Here is a 17327-nt window from a genome sequence, read left to right as displayed (position 1 = left end):
ACACCCTGCAGCTATCAACAGGAGCTGCAAAGGACTCAGCACTCGTTTTTAAGAGATGGCAGAGGAGGACAAAGCATGATGAGAAACAAAGATACAAGACAATAAAGGTTAAGGTACTTTTATTACAAAAGTCTATACAATGACCACCAGACATAGCAATGCAATTATATCTGGTTTAGTTGTATATATTCCATATCTATATATCCATATAGATATATGCTATAAACCTATATAGATAGGTTTTGCTTTTACCAAAGTAAAACTGTTATATCACAAAATGCCTAGTTCTACCATTTATTTATTGCTCAACAAGGATGGCACAAAACACACTCAGCATAACTGTTGCCATGCTTATCTACTATACTGAATAAACAGCCAAACACTGCATAACAAACACAAAGCAGCTGTTAATTCTGAATTGGAACCAGTCTGATCACTCACTCACTTATAAAAATATTGGAATCATATAGATTTAAGCATTATAAAGGAGGAATATATTATTTAAAACATTTAAATAGTGCATATTGACATTTTGCATGTGGTATATAAAACACAAACATTCATGTACAACACTATACAGTACACATTAGTTTCAATGTTTGGATACACCCGTGTCTGCAGACTGATAGAAAAGGAACTGAAGTGTACATTGCACAATGGAACAGAATAAAATTGGTAAATGGTCTCAAGACTAGTTTAACCTCATAATTCTCTAAGGTCCCAGATCACTTCGCAGTTAAAAAAAAAAAGAAAAAAGAAAAAAAAGGCATACCACCAGTGCTCAATAGTTTTAGTGCTTTTTTTTCTGAATTCCAAAATTACATGCCTACAAGCAGAGTAAAACAAACCAAGAAGTATTCTACAGTACACAAATGAAATCTGAGCACTAAAATCCTACTTGCAACCTATTTTATATGCTCCATGACAGAACAGCAAGTCTCTGAGTTGATGTGCGAGCCATTTCTTACATTGTGAGAAAGTTCATTTTTGGTCTTTCATAAAGCAGAGTGAATCATTGCTATGTTGACATTAGCCAGTCATAAAAACATGCAGTGAGAGTAGGTGCATGCAAAACATTGCCACAATCAAACCGATACACTGAAATAAAAGAAAAAAAACTGAGAAAGCACCAGCTGAAATTAACATTTTGATTTTGCCAGATCAGAAACAGCTGCAGATGGCTCCTGCAGAGCAAAGCTAGTCCCTAAATCATCATTCAGCACAGCAGATGTGATACTCAAAACATTATTTAGATTCAACTCTGAAGCTAAATCATGCAAGGCCCATAAACTGTTTTGCTTACATCGTAAGGATTAGATAATGTATTTTATTCTCCAACTGTAAAACAAAACCGTGATAAACAGCAGTAATCTTTCCACTCCAAACCGACAGTTTTCCCTGTGGTGCATGTTAACTACACTGATTTTAGCCCTTGACACCATACTCATTTCAGGTACAGTGGGATTTTAACTGTCCTAAGCCAGCTCCTTTCTGTGGAGCCGCACAAGTCTGAGTGCCATCAGATTTCCCAAACACCAAAGCGTTCACTGCGCTCCTCAAATCTTCCGAAAGCGGAGATGCCGTATCCAATTCAGCCCAAACACTACATCACCACTGGCTGATAAACAACAACTGAAAAAGGGATCAAATGAACAACAATGACATGAGTCCTGTAGGCAGCATGTGATTGAACTTTTCAGTTTTCCAAGGTTTAAAAGCCACTAAGAAAAGGTCACTTTCTGGTTTGTCCACTGTCATCTTTATCAAGGAGGAAACGTGACTGCTAAAGAGCAAAATCCATAGACGTTAATTATTACTGTGTATACATGCAATTTAGAATACCAAAAAATCAAAGTTGTTCCACAGCAGTCCTTTGAAAGGAATTACAGTCTGTTTAAGTGTTCCAGGAATTAAGAGCTGTACCCTTAATTTGCTGATTTTTTTTAGGCAAGGGAGTAGTTCGGTGTAGCATTACAGTATTAATAATTTCTTCAACAATGCAAAAGGTTGGTAATAACAAAAGTTTCAAAGTTCTTGAATGCTAAAGAAAAAAAAAAGCTATGGTTGTTTTGGAACAGGATGGATGCATCTGGAATACAAAACTTCGATGGAAACTGTGTTTGCTAAAGTTGGATAGAGCAGTCTCAAACTCAGAAACCTTATTTGCTCTCTAGACAGGACCTACTTACCCTTCAAACATGTCCTAGTGGCACCACAGTAAAGTGCACAAACTGGATTCTTTCAACAGTGCATGACACATGAACACAAGCACCCAGTAAGTACAGGGGTAGTATATGAAAACAGCATGTTACTCAACAGGTTGGAGGAATAGAATTTAAATTGATTTTGAAGAATCTTGTTTGCTGATAAGGACTTCTAACAGCCTCAGTTTGGCTTTGATTTTCTTGTACTCCCTGTACTCATCCAGCATTGGGACCCGATCTTCTTTCTGTACGTTCCTGTAAAAACAAAAACATCAAAATTTCAACTAAATCCTCCATCCTGCAGCAAGCCAAACATGGAAAAGCAACTACAGGAAGTTATTTTAGGGCAGATGAAAACATTATTGGCAGCTTGTTCACCAATAACAGGCATGACATTGTATTTTCATTTATTGTAGTTAAAACTGCCATCACCTAAAAAACTGAACTGAAAACCCAGCAGCATTTATTCAGAACAACTGCTGCAGCACTGGGTAATAATCACTGCCCTAAGCACCCCTGGGAATTTTACTAATGGGATATGAAGAGATTCATTTCAGATCCTGTGTACACACTACAGAAAAATACAAATTTAAGTCAATCTACATTTTTCACTGTAAGCAGATTGACTCACAAATTTGCAGCAGAGCATTATGCTTACTGGACTATAATAAATAATCAATTAATATGATTAACCTCATTAATTGCTATCAAAGTCAAAAGGAGCTTTGTCCCAAATTCAGTATGTGCACAATGAAGCCACATTACTGGAATTTGGGTGACCAGTAGTCCAGGGGTTTGTAGTTCAGGAGAAATACAGAAGAAGGCACAGTCAAGTGAGACCATTTGCAAGTCAATAAAGTGACCTCTTAGGAGTTTTTAGTTTTGTTCATGACATGAGACATGCAAATACAAAATGAAAATACAATGGGCAGCAATGCAATCGAATTCATGACAAAACAAATTCAAATAAGAAGCCTGTAAGAACTAAACAGTATGGAAAAGAATAAAAATTATAAAAACCTTTACTGGTAAAGTAAATATCTACTGCCAGAACTGACCTACTGGAACAAGGGGTGAATGGGCAAATTTCCCTGCCTTATGTTTCAGAACAGGGATAATATGGGGTTTTTACAATAAAAAAATCGTACTTTTTAGTAGGTATTTTTAAATGTTATTTTTTAAAAATGGAACTGTTAAAAATACACAAAGTTATCTCCCTCAGGAGATTATTCACAGCAGATAAAAACAGATCAGATTCCAACTGACAACTTTCAAAGTTAGAAGATATACTTGGCTACATAATGAGGCCGCAGCCCAGCATCTGGTTTTGTGCTAAACAAACCTTCCATTCTGCTGATAAAACTCCTCTTCAAATTCTCTTAGTGTCTTACGTAGCTTCTTTTTCTCAGCTCTGGCTTTCCACAGTTGCTCCAATAATTCAGGCCTAAAAATTTCAAGTGAAAGAAAAATATGTTTGCCGTACAATAGAATTTAAATTCCTCAGAAATAACTGAGCTAGCTGTACTAATAATTTATTTGTCTGGCTCATAAGGAACATGCTGTCAGTTTGAAAGTGAAATATTGAGAACAAACTAGCAGTTAATAAAGGGGTATAAATTTTCTGCTGTCTACACAGCTCAAGTAAGGCTGAAGAAGGTTTAGAAGATAGTAAATAATTCACTGAGTACAAAAAGATCTTAGTCAGACACGTCAGAGCAAAGAACACTCATTCAATCCAAACATTTCCCGAGAAGTGCTGAACATGTCACTCCCTTCCAACATCACAGATTTAGTATCACGACTCCAACAACAATAATTACAACTACTAAAATTAAATTATCCATTTAATTGTCCATACATAGAAGCAGCTCGGGTGCTGGAGAGCCTCAGGTCCCGGGTGAGTTTCTCTTGACCATCTTCAATATCAGACTCAGAGTTTTCAACTGGGCTTAGAACAGGCTGTGTTTGGGCAGCAGTTTTTAAGATATCATTCAGGTCTGTAGACAAACCATCACTTTCCTCCTCTTCTTCCTGAAAGTGAAAACAGAAATTCAAAACAAATATGATTTGGTTTGGTTCCCCATTACAAATACTGGGAAATATTTTTTTTAATGCACTGTACCTACCTTAATTTCTTCAAAAAAATGGGCAGTTTCACCTTCAATAATGGGCTGTAACATCTGCCCCCGCCTCTTGGTTGATGGTGATCCCTGAAAAAATGGAGATCTGTTTCAAAATGTACAGTAAGACATCAAGTGCCATTTGAAGTCAGAATTACATTGAAGTCACCCAATATTTCCTCTTTGAGATGAATAAAAGACTGCAAATATACTTACAGAGCACAAATAAAATAACCATACAATCCAAAAAGCTCAGATACCTAAGGTATCTTCGACACAGAAATCAATGTTGTAGCTTATAATTTGTTTTGAAATATTCCTTTTCAGATTTAAAATAAAAAGCATTTACTCTCTCCACGTTTTGTAGAAGATTAATAAAGTGCAATGACAGCTCTGAATTTTGTATTTGTTCTTGTTCCTACCAAAGCACAGTTATAGAGGCCAGAGCTGCTTATCTCCTGCCAGGCATCCACTGGGAATAATCCTGCCAGGTTCTTTTTCCAGACCATTCTGAAGCCCCGCAGTTGGAAGTGTGAAATCAGAGCTACCTGTTTCCACCTCAAAGTCCTTTGAACTCCAGCCTAAAACAGGTGTCCCTGTGCTGTCCAGGTCCCTGCTGCACACCTGCCATAATGTCCTGCTCAACCCTTATCCCAGACAGCAGAAGCAATTCCAACAGATGGCCTCTGGACAGGAAAAAGGTGAAACACAAAATCCACACAGACAATGATGTGACAAAAACTTTAGTTCATGAAAGGAAAATAGTCTCCTGCTTCTCTGGACATTTCCATACAGGCTTCAATGCATGTCATTAGTGTACCAGGACACAGTAAGAGATATGGAATCAATTGTCATACAAACCTAAATATCCATCCTTGAAATATCTGGCACTGAATATAGACTACTTAGAAGCTACCACTGAACAATCCTTGGCAATAAGAGAGAGCTCCTTGTATCTCTTAGAGTTTTTAAAAGCAAAGACCTGTGAAAAAGATTTTACAGGTGTTGCCTGCACCAGAGATTAGGAATCATGTTACTGACATCTCTCCTGAATTTAAAATCCTTCTGGTGGGCTATCAGCCATCCCTTTATTTCATAGCCAAAAAACCAGAATGACTACGGCATGGTCATAAGGCTACCCAGAATGTAAAATCCATCTCAGCTGAAGAGTCAGATTTCTGAGGGGAGAGATGGGACCGAGCTCAATCAGTTCAAGGGCAGTACCAGAAAGCTGTGATTCACCAGACACAGAGAAACACATCAGTGCCTAAGAGCAACCTGGGTTTATGGAGTGCAGAAAGGGATTCTCTATAAAAGCCCTTAAACTTGACTGTGATGCAAATCATATTTTTCTTTAAAAGGAGCCATCAAAAAAAATGTATGCAAGAAAGGCAGAATCTTGACCTGATCCCTGTATCTCAATGCATTCCTGCTTAGAGGGGAGAGCCAAAACTGTCAGTGACAATGTAAACAGCAGATTAAGTTCCTGCTGAGTAAGCTCAGTTACCTATGTCTGGGAAGAACTGTCTGTATGCAAAGAGATTATCTCACATCAGCTATGCAGTCCCTTCCTTCCAAAATGGTAAGCAGCCAACATCCAAAAAGTCTGGGTCAGTATGCAAGGCTTGGATTATGGCTCATGCAGAACAAAATCAGCTGGCTGTCACTCCCCAGCTGTTTTACAGGTACTATAAACAAGGTTACATTGATTTCCCTGCACAGTATGAAAACTTTTCTTCCTCTTCTCCTAGAAGACCACAGAGAGAGGATAGAAAATTCAGAAGGAAATGAAGTGAAAACACAGTGAAAAAGCACAGATGTTGTACAGATGCTGGTAACTTGCTGCTGGTAACTTCTCTCTGGGGAAGCATGAAGGAATGAAATGGTTCTGATGGCAGTCCCGTCACTCAAGCCTCTGCTGACAGCAACCTGCACTGCAACTGGTGTTACTATTCTGGGAAGGACTAGAAGTACAGTATGTCCTGTGGATCCATACCTAGCACAGGCACTTGGGAACATCTCAGCCATAGCAAGTTAGCACAACTCACTTACTTCCACAGAGAACCATTTAATTCTCAAGAGCCATCAAGGTCACAGACAGCTTGGAAGTGCTCTGTTCTCAGCAGTAAATCATATGCCCCAAGTACAATGACAACAATATCTTATATGTTCCACAAGAAAGATGTTTCACAGAGCTAGTGTTACTAGCTCTTCTAAAGGCAGCTTTGCAGTTCAAAAGTGGGAAAATAAATAGAAATAGCATTTGTTTTACTCACAAGAATAGGAGTAATGCTTGCTCTAGTTAACATTTGTTTTACAAGTCTGTATCTGTCATAAAGTGGCTTCACAATATGTCTTTCTTCTCTAGTAACCTAAAGGCAGAGAAACCACAGAATTAATTATACCGGTCACTCAATCACAGACAAGCAAACACAAAGCCGTGTGCTTCTCCTGCCAGGCCACCAACATTCCAACTAGGAATATAAAACTACCTTAAACTGTGTGTATGAAAGGGAATTTATGCAGATAAAAGGGAATAAGTGAGTGCTTTTTCATTCTCTCTCACCTTAATGCCCTAAATTTTTCAGGAAAAAGATTTAAGCACTTCCTATAAATTAGGGGAGCTTCAGCACAGGCAAACCCTCTGTCTTTAAATATCCATGGAAAAGAGGCAAAACAGGGACCAAGAACTCGGGAAAAAGATGTGTGCCTGGCAATGACAATGGTTCTACAGAAATGAAAGGGAAAAAAAGAAAGATGGAATTGTAGAGAAGAGGGGGGGGAAACTCTCTTTTCATTTCTGTTTCTGTGAAATCCAGAATAACATTTCCGGCTTTTGCCAGGAAATTCAATTATCTTGTTTATTTTTAAGACATCTCTTTGCCTCACAGACATATAAGGCACCAAATGACACCCCTCATTTTGCACACTCCAATAATCTGCTGATTTCTGAAAAGGGGGCCTATTAATACATACTTTTTTTTTTTTAGAAGTCAGTGCAGCAAGTTCCTCAGATGGCAACATGGAGGCCAATAGATACCTTTGTGTTTTGGAGAAGGAAAAAGAAGAACCCCACACACCAGCATTAAATTCTGGTCTTACTATTGCTCGAGAGTTACTGCTGTCTGTGCACACAAGGACACAGTTTGAAATAAAGCCAAGCATTACCGGCCGTCCATGTTGGCTTTCATAATACAGGAGGCTCTTCTGGAGAGATGTTTTCTCTTCTACCAAATGGTCCTTTGTCATTTTCTATCAAGAATAATCAGCATTTAATCAAACACAAGTCACTTTTACTTGCTATACAGATGCCTAAGCCAAACTTAGCTTATTTAACATCATACATCCCACTTCCTCCATTTAAAGCTGCTCAATATTGCCAGCACATACTTGTAAATATTTAAATACAGAGCAAGGAAAATGTGGTTCTTGTTGATCATTTCCCCATTGAGTCTGAAATATGATGGCCTGGCAAAGGGCTGCTAGCCAGAGGCATCTTACAGTTGATAAAATGGTATCCCAAGTGTCTGACAGTGCCCTATTTCCCCCTTATTCTCTTAGGAAGAGCCTATCCATAACCTTATGCTTACCTTTATATCTTCTGGTAAACACCTCTCAACTCGTTTTTCCTTTAATCTTTTCAAAATTAGTTCAAGTGTAGCCTCCTTGGTGGGTTTCTTCTCTTTCTGCACAACTCGCATCTCATCTTCATTTTCTTCATCCTCTTGGTCAAGAGAGGAACCAAAGCTTTTTGGAAGAGTGTTACTACGTGGACGTGTTTGAGGTATGAATTCTCCCTCTGAGCTCCTCTGCTTTGCATCTGAAATGGAGAAAAATTGCTCAATCCAAAGGTTTAAAAGAAATAACACTCTCAGTTTGTTTAACTCTAAATACAGGAACATACCAATTTGTATAGGGAAAGTTTCTCTCCTAAAGAATTAAAGCCCTAAGAATAATTTGATTTTTGAATAGTGCAAAATGTAGAAATGAAACATTTCTGTGTGCTGTGTAATTTTACTGATCACAAAGAAGCCATTTCAGTCATGGAGATACTTTATGTTGGTAGAGAACAAGAAACCATAGCAATCTCTTACCTTTTATTTGCTTTCTCAATTTGGTAAGTTCAGTCATCCATTTTAAAACTTTTGGATTGGCCGCAATATCACTATAGGAGGGCTGAAAAAAATACAAAAAAACTACATATTAAAACAAATACACTAGGTCTTGTTTATAAATACTTATTTCAAGATTTGGTAATATTTGTGATGGTGAATGTGAACAGTTACAAGAATGCCACTCAGATCAGATCTCAGTGCCAAAATAAGGACAACACATGTGAAAATAAAACTGAAACAACTTCAGCAGCTGAAGCAGAGAGTGGTAAGACACTTCTGCTTTTCCACACATCTCATCTAAAATGCCCTAAGTCCCACAGCAGAACTGTCACTCTGTCCTCCTCTGGCTCTGGCATTCTGGCACACTTTCTAATATTGCTGTTGCTCTGCTCCCTTTTGCAGACAGCAGTGTGTAACAAAATTCTCATTTGTGAACACAGTTATTCAGTGATGAACAACAAGAGTCACTCCATCCTCCCATGCAGTCCTTTATCCTGAGCAAAGACAGAAGTTCTAACCTACCTTACTGTTTTTCTCTTTTTCAAACTGTTCCTCAAATTGCTTTATTTTTTTCTGTAATTTCTTGACAAGCTGATAAGGTGTCTTGTCTTCCCTTTTGTCATCTTTTGAGCTAAAGGATGCTCTTCGTGTTCTGCTTAAAAACATTTTCAAAATGTCATTTAGATAATTAAATGAGTGCAAAAAACATGTGTATTTAAGAGACAAATAATTTCAGTTTTTCTCCAGTTCTTAATCCATTAATTTCAAGTTTTCAGAACTATTTACTCAAACTGCATTGAGCTGCTGCCTTCAAGATGCGATGTTATTTTTGTCTCCCTAACACCAGTAATACCCATAACAGAAAAACCGTATTTGAAATTCAAGAGTAATCTACCATTAATTGCCAACTTTCTGATGCCTGGGCTATTTACCTAAGTTACTATATACTCTGTTGTTCTTCATGTACTGGGCACAGAATAAAGCCCAGGCTAGAAAATACCACTGAATAATCCTTCGCAATTAATCAGCTTCACTCAGCTGTCCCAGGCAAATTAAGAGATACTTAAGCCAAAAAGTAGCCACATAGTTTGTTAGTCTTACTAATAAATTTCTTAAATTTTATTAATATACTTCTAAAGTATGTGGTTTTGTTTTTATATAATCTTTCACACAGTTCCTTGACATTTGCTGCTCTTGCAAAGCATTTTTGTTTCAAGACTGACATAAGAATTTTCCAGAACACTTACTATACAAGGTGCCTGAAACATCCCTCAATATAGCCAGTAACATCTATGTAGTTCAAGATATTAGCAACACTAATCTAATAATTTACTAGAACAGACACTTATTAGTTTCAGAAGAAGGAGAAGAGCTATTATCATCAGCAATTTTCTGCAGATCAGTCTTCTACGTAATTTTAACAGCACTTGTTAAATATCTTCTGTGGCTAATTGGAGAAAACTTTCACAAGGATGTTTTTCCATCAATAAATCTGCCAGACAGACAACTAGAAACTCTAAATTTGTTCCAATCTCCTGGTTCAGGTTTTTTCATTTTTATGAGATTATCTCTACCCTAACAATCACGAAAATTCTCAACACCACTTTCCCAGTAACAATAGCAGACAGTATAGGTCACAGGTTATTTACAGATTTAGAGAGTCACACTGCCCATTTCATACAAATAACCTGCAACTTATTTAGTGACAACTCTACTTTAATAAACTAGGTTAAAAAAACACAAGAAAAAAACCCCAGAGCTTACATAAAATCACAGATCAGAGCCTAGCAAAGCCTGGTAAACAAAGGATATAAATACTACTTTCAGCCCAGGAAGCGCCATTTGTCTGAAGCCCTGATCAAATGCCAGGGAAAGCTCTGCAATCTTGTCCTATTTTTATCCTCTTTCCCTCAGCATCTGTCAGTGGCCACTTGGAGAGACACGATCCCACCCCAGCTGAACCTCTGCTCTGACTCACTCCAGCAATTCCTGGGCAGGCAGAGTAGTCAAATGGCCACACAATGCTAAATCTGACCTTGGACTTCAGTTCATGCAGATTATGAAAACCCGCAGCAATCTCAAACAGCTGTATTTTCATCCTGCCAATAACACTTCCTGCCTACCAGACTGCATTAAAATACACACCTAACAAAAGAAAGTGCTTTGGATGAAGAGTCTAACGTTTCTGGATCATGTAAAAAACGCTGGCTTTGCCCAAAATCCAAACTCCGATGTGACAATATGGGATGACAGTCCTCTTCCAATGGATGGTTAGTCATCCTTCCAGCCTGTGGGGAAAGCTGAGCTTCACCAGATTCACTGTCCTCCTGCCAAGACTTGAAAGCAGGAAATGGATCTAGAAGATAAAAAAAAGACACAAAATGGTACTTTTCTGTTAACAGAACTATAAAAAAAGAGTCGAAACAAAAATGCGAACCCAATGCTTAGTCTTGTATGCTCTAGAGGATGTGGTGTCATACACAAAGTGAATAAAAACAGTGAAATACATCAGAAAGCTACAAATTCTGTCATAAAACTGAAAGAAAAAGGTACTGAAATGAAGTATGCACACTAGGATCCCTTTTTCAAAGTGTATCTTGGGAGTATGCATTTCTGAGCAGTTCAACAGTATAAAAGAGCCTTATTTATGTATCATAAATATAAAATACGAAGAATATGTTTATTGTCCATTGCAGTATTTTGCTGTGGAAAATAGTTTTTATACTGTACATATGTACTTTGAAAGGTTGTCCTCTTGGTTTTGAAGAAGCTAAGTCTGACAGTACTTCTTTAGGTACAATGCCCATTTGCTTAAATCTTTTTCAAGGAGTGGTTTTGGGTTTTATGACAAAATCAATCTTGACACCACTGAGAAAAAGAGATTTCTTAATTTGTGAAAGGTGATTTTTTAGGAAGGAGATTCCAAAACAATCAATTTTTTCAAATCCCTATGAAAAGCTCCTTATTAACACCCCTCATAATTCTTTGACATGGGTTTCTTGCTGCCTAAAAAAAAAGCTGACATAGCCTTTCAATTCCTTTAATTTAAAATCCCACCCCCCTTTTCCTTTCAGAGTTGCCTGTTTTTTTGCTAGTTCAAATCAGAAATTTGAAAACTGGGTTCAAAGTGTGCAGAACAACAATAAAACCCACAAAGTAATCTTCAAAAAAAAATAACCCTTGTACCTGCTTTCCACTGCATATTTACTAAGTATGATTGGGAATTTTTTTGTTTTTCAGCTGTGATCTTGCCTGTTTGCACAGTACAAGATTCAAGAAGGGGACCTTTTTGAATCAACAAAATAACTGCAGATCAGAATATTCCCAAGATATAAGGGACAGCAGGTGAAGGGTTAGTTAGAAAGCAAACCATCAACTATCAAAAGGCAGATAACTGAACGTATGGCGAACCATACTTACCCTCCCCTTCTCTCTGCAGATGCATTGTTTTGAAATCAATGAGGGGGAAAGTGATAGGGCATGGCGCTAATAAAATGAAAAAGAATGGCAAAAATACTGAAGTGAACACACAGCACAGTCAGAACAAACTATACATAACATGTAAAGCAGGAAGATACAGTACCAGGGAAAAACATCCCATCTTTTTGGACCAGGCCCCGAGCATTCTCAGCTTCCAAGCAATTCCCATGGCAGGTAAGGATGCTCAGTCCTCAGCCAATTTGAACTTTTTTACTGGAAAGGTTTACAAAGAACTGGTAGAGGAATAGTAAAGACTTATTGCAGTTTGGTAAGAGACTCATGCATCCTCACATGAACAAAAGACAAGCTCCAGTGTTTTTCCTCAGAGCTTGTAAATATACTACAGATGGCGGTGATTTCCAAAAAGCAGGGCAAATGCAGAAAGAATATTCAGAAATATAAATCAACCATTCTGCATTTTTGCCTTGGGCCAGCAAGCATTTGATGTTGACTTTCAAGAACTCTGTTGCATACAGGCCTTTGAGTTTTCTATTAGATTAGCTTTAATAACCCAAATCTTGTAACTGAATTTTGACTAGTATGGACTTCTTAACAAAGTCACTCTACATCAATGGAATGCCACAAGGACTTGCAGTGCCTTGGAAGGCTGAGCTCCTAATAACCATCCTAAACAGGACTGAAGAATAGTCACTGTTCAAATACTTCACAGTGAAATAAGACCTATTGCAAAGAACATGATTTAATACCAGGAAGTTATAATATAAATTTATAAACAGATATGCTGCTTTATTTTCAAAACAAGGGTCATAAAGTTATTTGGGAAAGTAAAACCAAAAGCAATTTAATGAGCAGATTTAAGGAAATAATGAAAACGGACACCACAAACCTTCTGAGAATACATATTAAGTCATCTTGACACAAATAGAGGATGCAATAAAATGTAATGTGCAAGTAAGCAATTAAACTAAATAAAAGACTGAAAACTTAAGCAGGATTTTTATGGCCTTTTTAGCTTTAGACTGTTCTTAACTTGTGCAACAAGAATGAAAATCTAGACTCAGTGTCTTTGGGTGCCTGCAATTTGACTTCTCTGATGGCACACTCTGAATGTGCAGTTTGCTAGGGGTCAAGAGCACCAACCAACAAATACACATTTTGCATAAAACAAAACAAATGAAGCCAATCACAAGTTGCAAACCTCATTACTTGCAAAAGGGTTAAAAGGGAAGTGTGGACTCATGAAGGCAAGACAGTCAAGAGCAGTGATAAATTAACAAGTGGTTCTCACCCCTTGAGCTTCAGGACAAAGCTGTATGTGCTGATGTGTGACAGCTCTAAGCTGCACTGTTACAGGACACACATTCCAGCTTCTCTTCCCTCATTTTAATATTTCTAACACTGAAACCACAACTTGAGGGCAGTGATTCCTTGTTACCAGTGTCTTGCTAAGGTTTCACTGTGACACTTAAAAGGCATCTCAAGGAACAGCTGTCATTCTGGAAGAGCCTGCTGAAAGTTAAAACCCTGTCCCTGCACAGTTTACCTGCACTACATCTATCAAGCTGCACTGCAAGTTTTCCAAACCAGAAATGAGTGGCCTGTGTCCACTGCACTGTGACAGCTCACAGTGGTTTAGCAGCTTCAATCACTTGCATTTTTTAAGGTGTGATGACACCAAATATCAACACCAGGCAGAGGAAATATGATATAAAGAAGACATAAAAAGAGAAGTATTTTGAAAAGAAGGTATTGACGAGAGTGTTTTACTCTGGTTACAAAGGGCTAATGGTTGTTTTAAGTAAAACAAAAGTCTTAATAGTTATAACCAGACATTTGAACAATGAAATTCAGTCAAGTCACAAGCTCAGGGGATTGCTAACCCTGGAATGCAGTGAAGAATAAAGTCACAAACATAGGGAATCCTGTCTGAGAGAAAACTGTTACAAATATTTTTCTTTTCCTAAAATGCAAACTGTGGAAGGAGAAGGGGCACAGAAAAATATCCATCTGCAACTTCAGCCTTTATTTGAAAATTTAGAGCTGCTTCAAGTTGTCCAATGACATGGAAACCAAAACAATGACAGATTTTTTTAAGAAAAACTGAAATATGAACTGCTGTGTTTGGCAGGTTAGTGATTTTAAGTCAAATTCAGCTAATTCAATAGTTTCCATTTAATAAAACAAAGACAAACAAGACATAATAAGAATTTTAACTAAATAATATAATTAGACAAAGTGTTTTTAAATACTTGGATGAGACACTCAGGGTCATGGAACTTTAAAAATAATAAAGACAAAAAACCCCAACAAAATAAAACATGCCACCTAGAATGAAACTTGGACTTTTTTGCTTTCTTTCTTTACTTTTTCCTTATATTTTTTTAAGGTACTTAATTAAGTTGCAGATGGTTCTGAAATAAGATGAGACCTACGTCATGACTTGGTTAATCTTACCACATGTACAGGAACATGTTGTCTGCTGCTTCTACTTTGTAAATTGTTTTCTTTATCACTCCTCCCTAACTATACGGTGAGCTAAAGAGTGAAAATTACCTTCCCATTTGTCACCATCAGATACATTCTTCAGATCCAAATGAGGTACTTGGACACCCGGAGCTTCCTCGGGAACATTAACGCTGCCATCCCCCAACACCTCTGAATCAGTGTTTGCATTAAGATCACAAGTCTTGCTACTTGAATCCTGTATTTAAAGGACAGAACAATTTTATTATTACTTAGCAGCTGGAAATCAGGTACTTAATCAGTTTGAGCACTTCTAGAAATTTTAAGGAAAAAAATTAAAATCTTCTCAAACTCAAGGTATTACAAATAGAGACACCCCAACAACAGCCAATTATTTATATTACAAAACATTTCTTACATGAGATGTGTAAGTATAAACTTGCTGTGCTGCCTTAAGTTTCTGTGAAGTGACATAAGCTCTCTAAGAAAGGTCTTGCAAGCCTTGCAGCACCAACCACAGTAAGATACTAAAATCTAAATTTATTACGTTACTTCACATTTGTGTTCCTTATAAGATACTGTATATCTGCATATAAATTCAGTATTTCTTACCAGAAATGCCTCTGAAGATATTCTATCATTGCCATCAAGCAATATAATATTTTCCCTAAAGAGAAGACACAGACCTCATTATCATTTTAAATGGACATTATCATTTAAATGGACAGTAAACACTATACGCTCCCCTTATATTTTTTTTACCCCATGCAGTTTTAGCAGCTAGGCAATGTATTTACTTAAGGCAATAATTAAAACTCTGGGGGGATAAAAGTTCTATTACTTTTTTTCCACTCTCTGATCTTCGCATTGGATTTCAAGTTCAAGTTTTCAAATAGCATGTAAACAACTAGACTTGAACAAAGCTGGAAATAAAAACAGTTCAGACCTTTATTCTCAAATTGAGAGGAAGTATTTTAAAACTCAACTGAATAAAGTTGAAATTTCAATCAGTGCTGAATAAAGCTGCAAATTAACAAAGCTTTCTGGCTAGTCACTGTTGCTAACATTAATTCTTCAATCATTAAGAACAATAAAATGTGCCGAAATATTTTAAAGAGAATAGATTTTTATTCTTCTGTTTCTCTTGCCCAGAACATAGGGTTGTTCACAAAAAAAAGCTGTAGGTTAATCATGTAAGTTTGTATGACTACAGAAAAAAACAAACCTTTCACTATTATTTTCTCCATCAACATCTTCATCTTCATCACATGGTTTCAATAATATGTCTGCAGTCTGTTGGGAAAAAGTATGTTTAGAGACATTTGGGAATGGCTCTCTCAACAGAAAACATTTCCATAATCATCTCTGACCATAAAACACCCTCAAGAACTGAAAGCTTCTTGTGTATGGGGATGGAAATCATGCTTTTTAACTATGTGACATTTTTACACTGCAAGGCCAGTGACCAGGTGTTTTAATCACCAGAAGTCAGGCAATGACTTTCTACCTTCAGACAAACCATTTTTTATTATTTCTTCAATAAAAGTGGTACCTAAAATTGTCACTCATGACATGAAGTTTGGGGTTACTAAAATCATGGCAGTTTGTACATCCTAATCTCAAAAACAGTTGTGCCCAGTATATATGAAATGAAACAAGTCTGACAAACTTTTTAAAGGAGCTACTAATCCCTGTTACTAAATAAAGCAGCAACAGAACTGGAAGGAGATGAAGAAGTGCTGTCAGTTCTATGACACCATCTCACAAAACAAGTTTAGATGAATCTGTGTCACCACTTTGTTCACTAGAAGTATTTATGCCAAAGCCTAGTACTTGATTTCTTCAGAAAAGTGTCTTATTTGGGGAAATACAAGAAATTTGAGATATAAAACATGTCATTTGGTTTTAGACTTCAAGAACTCTCACAAAATTATTTTTACGTGTCTGAATATAACATCAAGTTACCAGAAGAGTTCAAACACATCAACAACTGCCAGCTTTATGCTGCTTACAGCAACTTACACCCTTATGAGAAAAAACGCCATTCTTCTGTTGACATTATTTCAGTGCTTAAGTCAAATTCCAATTTGGGGAAACAATTTTTAATTACAGTGCATTTGTCATACTCCAGCAGATAATTTCCACCCTGGAGATGAGCTGTATAAGTCTTGCACAGTGACACTTACTGGAGCTGTGGAAACAGCTGCTTCTATTTCCATTTCAGGCCAACAGGAGAACTCACGTGCAGAGCTTTCTTTTCCTACAACCCTACATGCTCCTGTCAAACTCCTTCCACACAAGAGAATCACCACATTTCCCTTCAACCTCTCCCCAAAAGGTACAACTCTCTAACAACATTTGAAACAGTGTATTAAGAAGATGGCAAAAACTAACATTGAAAAAAACCCCAAAAACTTCATGCCAAAATGTGACTGACAGCCATGGACAGAAGTCTATCAAAAAGCAAAAAAGGCCAAGAATGACATGAGGTGTGACAACAAAAGTATTTCTGTTGTGCACTCCCAAGCATCATGTTCCCCCTTTATATACAACACTATGTTTCATGCATTTTGTGCTACAGGATAACAATCCAATTATTTTTTTAGAACAAGTTTTGGCATTAAAGCACAAGGAAAGAACCAGGACAATGAATACATTCCGTGAAAATTAATTTACAGAATGGGATTCCAAGACAATAGGCTAGTTTGTGGGAACAACTGGAAAATCTGGCTTGCTAGGTGATTCAAGAGAGTTATTTGGGATCCCCAAAAGCAAACAGAAGTCCAAGAACGAAACACATCACAATAGTGAAAAACACTACAGAAACTTTTTTTTTTAATAAAAATACAGATTCCAGGTGACTCAGTTTCACTATGCTAAGACATCCATTCCCATCTTTTCAAGTTCAAAGACCCATTAAATTCTTCTAGTTTAATTGAAGTCTACTAACAATAGGCTTGCTTATCTGGTTATCTTTCAGGAAA

At 37.1% G+C, this 17327-nt stretch overlaps 1 protein-coding gene across 8 annotated transcripts in view; it reads right to left on the bottom strand.

The window, feature by feature from the left end:
- Nucleotides 1–102: 102 nt before the first annotated feature.
- The window catches only part of FAM13B (family with sequence similarity 13 member B), a 44795-nt gene continuing 27570 nt past the window's right edge, over nt 103–17327 (bottom strand). Inside the window, exons 12-25 of one of the 8 annotated variants that reach the window (XM_058848410.1) lie at nt 15569–15636; nt 14956–15010; nt 14434–14581; nt 11860–11925; nt 10585–10795; nt 8962–9094; nt 8419–8500; nt 7915–8144; nt 7493–7576; nt 6601–6696; nt 4331–4414; nt 4063–4235; nt 3547–3648; nt 103–2459 (exon numbers count right to left, since the gene is read on the bottom strand). In XM_058848410.1, coding sequence (XP_058704393.1) covers nt 2336–2459; nt 3547–3648; nt 4063–4235; nt 4331–4414; nt 6601–6696; nt 7493–7576; nt 7915–8144; nt 8419–8500; nt 8962–9094; nt 10585–10795; nt 11860–11925; nt 14434–14581; nt 14956–15010; nt 15569–15636 — 1656 coding nt within the window. In that variant the 3' untranslated portion in view covers nt 103–2335. Of the gene's footprint in view, nt 2460–3546; nt 3649–4062; nt 4236–4330; nt 4415–6600; nt 6697–7300; nt 7365–7492; nt 7577–7914; nt 8145–8418; nt 8501–8961; nt 9095–10584; nt 10796–11859; nt 11926–14433; nt 14582–14955; nt 15011–15568; nt 15637–17327 lie in introns of those variants that run through there. The other 7 variants (XM_058848411.1, XM_058848414.1, XM_058848412.1 and 4 more) reach the window with 7 other exon arrangements.

This window comes from Poecile atricapillus, chromosome 13 (genome assembly GCF_030490865.1).
Source record: "Poecile atricapillus isolate bPoeAtr1 chromosome 13, bPoeAtr1.hap1, whole genome shotgun sequence".
Lineage (NCBI taxonomy): Eukaryota > Metazoa > Chordata > Aves > Passeriformes > Paridae > Poecile > Poecile atricapillus.
The sequence above is the reverse complement of the archived record's forward strand: the minus strand, read 5'-3'. Positions and strand labels throughout refer to the sequence as shown.